At 28.7% G+C, this 7221-nt stretch overlaps 1 protein-coding gene across 1 annotated transcript in view; it reads right to left on the reverse strand.

The window, feature by feature from the left end:
- Positions 1 to 6527, reverse strand: part of LOC107448527 (Na(+)/H(+) exchange regulatory cofactor NHE-RF1) — a 60204-nt gene extending 53677 nt beyond the window's left edge. Inside the window, exon 1 of the mRNA XM_016063767.4 lies at positions 5918 to 6527. Within this exon, the coding sequence (XP_015919253.3) occupies positions 5918 to 6403 (486 nt within the window). The 5' untranslated portion in view covers positions 6404 to 6527. The remainder of the gene's footprint in view (positions 1 to 5917) is intronic.
- Positions 6528 to 7221: the final 694 nt, after the last annotated feature.

Here is a 7221-nt window from a genome sequence, read left to right on the forward strand (position 1 = left end):
ATAAATTCATTCTTAGAATAAAAACCAGGAACTAAAGCAATAAAGGAATTATCTCTACCACAAGATATTATCTACTCTAAAGTTACTCACAATAGATAAATAGATAACAAAAAAATGAATTACTGCAAGATTACCCCAGATTGCTGCTGATTATGAGTTTTGAAAAAATGGTTTTAAAATATTTGTCAAACCATAAAAGTTATCAACTAAAAATCAAGATGGTAGACAATGATAGCAAATTAGAAATTAAAGAAAAGTGATCTAAAAATAATATGGCACTTTTGAATTAGCAAACAAACGGTCTTCATTAAGAATAATAAAATCTAGATAAAGAATAATTCAAATTAATAAAAAAAAAATTTTTTTTTTCATTCGAAGGGGAAAAAACTGCAATCAGGTAACTTTCAGGATGGAATGGAATTCTAATAATTCATGGAATTATGGAATTATAATTCATGGAATTGATGGAATTCTAATAATTCAAAAACATGAATATTGAAACGATTTTTGCACTTTTTTAGAAAAAAGAAAGAAACAATATAACAATATCTATAATAAAACATATCTTTTCAATGGAGTTAAATATCTTTAATAAAACTGTTAAATATCTATACCAAGATCCTTCTTCAATGTCCATATTATCTTTTAAAAAAAATTCAATTTTAATTTTAAAAAAATCTAATTTAAACGGAATGGCTGGATTTTTAGCCTTCTTTTAAAAAAAATATATATTAAAAGAAAACATTACAGTCTACTAATCAATTTTAATTTTAAAAAAATCTAATTTAAACGGAATGGCTGGATTTTTAGCCTTCTTTTAAAAAAAATATATATTAAAAGAAAACATTACAGTCTACTAATCAAAAAAGGTTGTATATCCCTAGAGTTATCCATGCAGTTAAATATCTTTATTAAAACTATTAAAAACTATTAAAACTATTACACTGAACTTGTCGCCAAAAAACTATTAGAGCATTGCATTGAAAACACATCTATATTTAATTGTAATGAAAACCCATCATGCAGTTAAATATCTTTATTAAAACTATTAAAAATCTATATTTCTTAAAATATCTTTAAAAAAATTCAATTCCAATAAAAAAAATAAAAAAATCTGAATCAAACCAAAGTTACAGAATTTTTAAGCTTTTTTTTTAGAAAAAAAAAAGAAAGAAAAAAACTGACTACAGTCCACTATTCAAAAAAGGTTGTATATCCCTAGTGTTAAGACTAGTAACCATAAAAACTATTAGGAGTCAATGAAAACTTAGAATCAAATTACACTGAACATATTTATTTCAAGCCAGAAAAATAAGTTTGTGGAAAAATAATGAAGATACATTAAAATGCGTAGTATAAGTGTAAATCAAATTACAAATTTTTTAAGTCAAACTTATACTGAAAAGAGCTAAAAATAGACAAAGCTTTCAGACATTGATTACTGCAGTTCCTAACATGTATCATTAATGTAATTAATTGCACAGCCTGATAAAAAAAAAAAAAACTAATTACATTGCTACTGTAAACATAAATTCCAAATCCAACATTGGTTGTTACTTATTCTATAGTTGTTTATTACATCATGAAAAATGAACTAATTAAAAAAATAATAACAAAGCCAATGCACTTAAACTTAAGTAGCAGAAACCTACCAGCAGGACAGCGGGAGCTGCAGATTATTGCAGCACCTGCAAATTACTTTTCATCCAAGTTTTATTTTTAAACAATAATTTTAAAATATACTTCGAAGTATGCTATAATTAATTTACCGACATTCCATCACAATAATAAACAATATACAGTAGGGAACCAATTATCCGGAACGGTCGGGACCATCGCTATTCCGGATAACTGATTTTTCCGGTTTTCTGAATCGCTACAAAAAGCCTTTTTTTTTTTAATTGTTAAACCCAACTAAAGAAATTTTTTTTGTGGAAATAATCTTAAAAAGAAGAAAAAACGATGAAGTAATACACTAATGATTATTTCCAAAATGATGGTAAGGTAAACGTCTTTCAAAAAAGAAAGAAAAATCCCAAAATCTTATGAGGAAAAAAACTTTTTTTTAAAAAAAATGGCGGGAAAATTTATTGAATTTCGTTCCGGTTTTTTGGTTTTCCGATTTCCGGATAACGGGTTCTGTACTGTACTAACAACCAAATCAAATATATATATTTTTTATTAAAAAAAAAATAGCTCAATTTTTTAAAAATGTCTATTCTGTTCTGGAGCAATTTAATACAACTTGGATGTTATGGAATGTGGCTGATGTTTTAAATGGATTTTGGTAGTGGGTTATGGTCAGTAATGATAGTAGTAGGTATTGATTCTTATTGTCACATTAGCTGCTATAATGAATTTTCGCATTTTGAAGAAGTAACATGCATCATAGAGTATCATAAAAAATTCTTAGCTACATTTTTTACTGAACAGTAATCATAAAATTGACTTAATAAATATACGTCAATTGTAAATAATAGGACAAAAAAATCAGCTTTTCTTTGCTGGTCTTTAAAATAAAAATCATCCAGCCTGGACTTTTTTGGAAAAAGTAGGCTTTTTTTGCAACCCACAGTCATTCCAAGAAAAATAACGGTCTATTAACAGATCCTTCGCAAAACGTTTTTAACAGTAAAAAGGTCCCTACACAAAATATTTCACAACAAATACAAACACTTGACTAACTATTTTATCATAAAATCTGAGCCTTAAAAAAAGTCCCTTTTTTTATTTTATAAAAAATGGAGATGATACTATCTTCAATGAATGATCTTAAAATTATTAACAGCTTATAAGATATGGATTTTGATCCTTTTTCAAAAATCACAGGGACCTTATATTCACAAAAGCAGGACCCTATATTCAGTTTCACTAAATTATGAGTAGATTCTTAAAATTTTACAAGCATTGTCATTTCTTACAAAGTCTGGAATAACACCTGAATTATGAAATTAAATTTTGCCTTTTATTAAAACTATATTAAGAATATTTTTGCACCAGATCCTGTTTACGACTACAAACATGAAGGGGAGCCAAAAAAAAAAATTCACTTTTTTTTCTAAAAATTTAAAAGAAAAAAATACTAAGGTATACCTGGAAATGGCTACAAGTTACACCTTTCAAATTGGTTCCTTTCCATAATGTTTTTTAAATAGTGTTTTTACGTGCAATTACCTGACTGTTGCCAAAATTTAGCAACTTTTTAGCACAGGTAACAATACAAAAATCCTTCCAACATAAATTCCTTTTAAGAGTCACTCATGTTCTTTTAAATTTGCACATTTTGTTTAAAATTTGCAGATACTTTTAGAATCGAATAATTAAATTCCTACAGTTGAAGACTAACGAATAATATTTCATAAGGATACGTCACACAGCTAACACACAACAACAATTAAATTTTTTTGACATGGTGTATAGATCTACAAAATTATATGTGTAAAACCGGTAGCAGAAACCTTCTGCAGATTATTACAACTTTTCCAGAATATTTTTCACTTAGGTTTTCCTTTTATTTCTAAAAACAGACAAATAATTGCATATTGCTCAAACCCCTTTTTTCAAACATTTTCTAAATGTATTTTTTAAAAGAATTTAAAACACTTATTTGAACAAACACTGCAAAGAACAAAAAGCAAAAGCTTTTTTCGGTAGGTACTTTGTGATTATCCTGTCAACCATTTTCGCTGAGCCTGATATCATCGTCAAAAAGTAGCTTCTACGCCAGAAACCACAAATTTCAGATTCCGCCAACACTGTAGAACTACCAAAAACCTACTTGGATTTGTATTTGAACAAATTTATGTGGCAGCGACTTGCTTTTTCATGCTGTAAAGGCTATTAAGGATTTGGGGCTGCCGAAATGATTTATAATTATAAACATGGGTAGATTCACGAATAATTATTTTTGTAATTTTCATTATTTCAAGAATAATTATTTTGTATTAATTATAATGTAATCAGGGGTCTGTTCAGGCCAAATTTACTACCGTTTAGCGGTACCTTCACAAATTCAACTTTAGGAAAAACAGTAGTTTCATAAAATACTTTTTCTTAAAATTTTATTTTTGTATCTCGTAAGAAAGATTAAATCCATATCTTTGTGTTGATTTTTTTAAAAATAATTTTTAATATTCACCAATTACGTCTAAATTTTCACAAAATAGGTACCTATCAGAAAAATCTAGACAGACCCCTGGTAATTATACAGAAAATAGATGTTTATACTTCGTTCTGATTCTTTTGATTACACTTTTTTATTACGTATTTTTACACTTTCATTTTCTTTTATTATTTTATTATCTGATAAATTTCATTAGAATGATTATTTTGGAAATTGCGTTTCATTATGATGACACCAAAGGATTCGTGTATTTTCGGTCGATGGATTATCCCAAAGTACTATTTGTGTTACTCAAGCTGCAAGGAATTTATTCCACTTTAATTTAGAAACATTATTTAAAAATCAACTTAACTTTATACAAACTAATTTTTTCATTTATAAGGATCTTATTTTTACAAATATTGCTACAGATTAAGCTGAGTTTTTACAACAAACATCTCTGTCTGGCTGTGGTGATCTCGCAGGAAGAAAAAAAAAATTCGACTGACAAAATTTTATGAAAAAAATTGTAATAGATTAACTTCATAAATTCTGCTACTGGTTCCCTAAACATTCTTTATTAATGTAAAAAAGAAAAAGATCATTTAATTAAAAAAATTTCAGTGGTTGAAATAATTAAGACTAAATCAAGAAAATTTAAACATTGTTTCAAAGAACCAGTTATCTACTAAAAGATATTACAAGGCTGCATGCAATTTTACTGATCGGTTAATCATTGGTTCAAAGAACCAGTTACTGGAAGATAATATAAGGCTGTATGCAATTTTACTGACCCATTAATCATTGCTTTTAAGTATCAGTTGCTAAAAGATCTTACAAGGCTGTACACAATTTTAACGATCCGTTAACCATTGTTTCAAAGAATCATTAATAAAAAGATATTACAAGGCTGTACGCAATTTTACTGATTCTTTTTCAGGTCTTCTAATAGATTATTTAAAAGAAAAGTTAATAGGGGATAGTTCCGTAGTGTTATCTGCCGAGCCAACTACAATCGCCAAGGTGCCAAATAGATTTTAAACTTGCAAATTTAAACAACAAAAAAAAAAACACGTAGATGTTTGTCCAGGGGTGGTTACGAGTTACATCTTTTAAATTGGTCCCTTTCTGATATTGTTTTAGTTTCTCACAGGCCGCTGCCCAGAAGTTGCCAAGACTTTCTGATTATTTTGCCACACATCATCATACAGATATCTCCCCAGTTAATATAATGAATTCAAAGGAAAAATTACAATTCAGATAACTTGTAGTCACAATTTTAATGAAATAAGCTGCTTTGAGACAAATAAATAAATAAAAACGGACCAACACATAACCCGCTAACGAAAAAAGTATACAATCCTATTAGGTGATATCCGGTCTGAGCGACCACTATAAATTATTTTTTGGTGGTTCGAATCTAGTAACAATGATCTGAAACCAATGTTAATTTTTAAAAGTGTTTCTGAATTAGTTTTGCTTATTAGTGAATTTCAATTCTTCTGCTATTTCAGCAGCTTTGAGTACCTACAAATCCTTTATGAGTGCATATTTTAAAATTGATGCATAAAATGCCATATTAGCATACAATAACATATCAAAAACGGGTTTATTTTATTTGGATATAAACCATGCAAACTTTTACAGCTTTATTTTCCTAAGGAAATTAATAGTAAAAATAAAAAAAAGTGATATGGTAGTTACAAATTTTAACCGTACAAGTAACAAATATTATCTATGCAGCAATCTCACTTTTAAAATAATAAAAATATAAAATTTGTAAAATGGAAAATATTAAAGGGGAGCTGTACTTACATATTTTGGAGCAGTTTCAGGGGAATACTGATGAACACCGTTTCCAACAGAACTCTTATCATTTCCATTGGCAGAGGGGGATATATTTTCATAACAAGGGGGCTCTTTGTAAGGACGGGGAATTGGTGTTTTCATAGACTGAACATTTGGTAACGTGCTTTTAATCACTATTTTTCTTTCTTTATACCATTTATCGGCCTCTTCATCAACAACTAATAATTTTGTTTCATTTGGAATGGATTTTATCCGTTCAACAACTTGTCGGTGATTTTCGTTCGCAATGTTTACTCCATTGACTTCGATAATACGATCGCCCTCCCGTAAACCAGCATGTTGAGCCGGACTATCATCATCCACTTTGCCGATAAACTGACCAGTCCTGGACTTTTCAGCGTGTAAATTAAATCCATAGCCGTCAAAATCAGCCCACTTAATTAAGTGACAAACCCTGGGAACGGGTGCATTAGCCGGTAATTCAGAAGACATGACAGAATTTTAAATCACTTTCAGCATGTAAATAACGCGTCACCACAGAGACAGAAAACGAGAGGAAAAAAATTCTAGCGTAGCGTCTGCTTGCTATCTGTTTTACGATTAAAGTCAAAGTTTCGGCAGAGATACAGTCAGGACATAGTTTTAGAACATAGACTATTCAGTTCACCTATCAAGGGAAACCTTTCTCTTTTTTGCCGGCAGATGTCAGAAACAGCGGCCGTTTAAACTTACGATAATTTTTAATCCCTATAACATTACAAGCGTTTGTAGGACATAGTATGAATGCTTTTTATAACAGGAAAATTCTACAAAAAATAGAAATTGATACAAGTTCACATTCACAATACAGGAAAAGTGTAAGCTATGTAAGCTGCAAGCAAAAAATAAATTCAGTCTAAAGTTATGATATTGTGGTAACAATCAATGTAACGCATTGATTGTAACCAAACAAACTCATTCAAGCTCTAGCTTGGGTATCAAGACTCTTTTTATTATGAAGTTTAAAAATAAAGTATTTTTGGAATTATATTTTAATTTTATTTCATGTATTACCTGTATTTTTTTAAAAGAAAGTGCGCTAAACTTTAAATTGGGACACAGTTTTAAGTGAAAATTTTCTTTTAAATGTTGTAATTTTGATGATTTATATATTTGATTGCTGTGTTTTAAGTATTTCATGCGATTCGTAATGTCCTGACATAATTTGATTAGAATGAAATGTATGTAATATCTGTTTTAAAATGAATATTGGAATAAGATTTAGTATTTCATTTGTGTGTGTATGTTTATTTTTTTCTTAAAGCCGATAT

The sequence above is a fragment of the Parasteatoda tepidariorum genome, chromosome 5 (genome assembly GCF_982258835.1).
Source record: "Parasteatoda tepidariorum strain Cologne lab strain chromosome 5, Ptep-v5.0, whole genome shotgun sequence".
Taxonomy (NCBI): domain Eukaryota; kingdom Metazoa; phylum Arthropoda; class Arachnida; order Araneae; family Theridiidae; genus Parasteatoda; species Parasteatoda tepidariorum.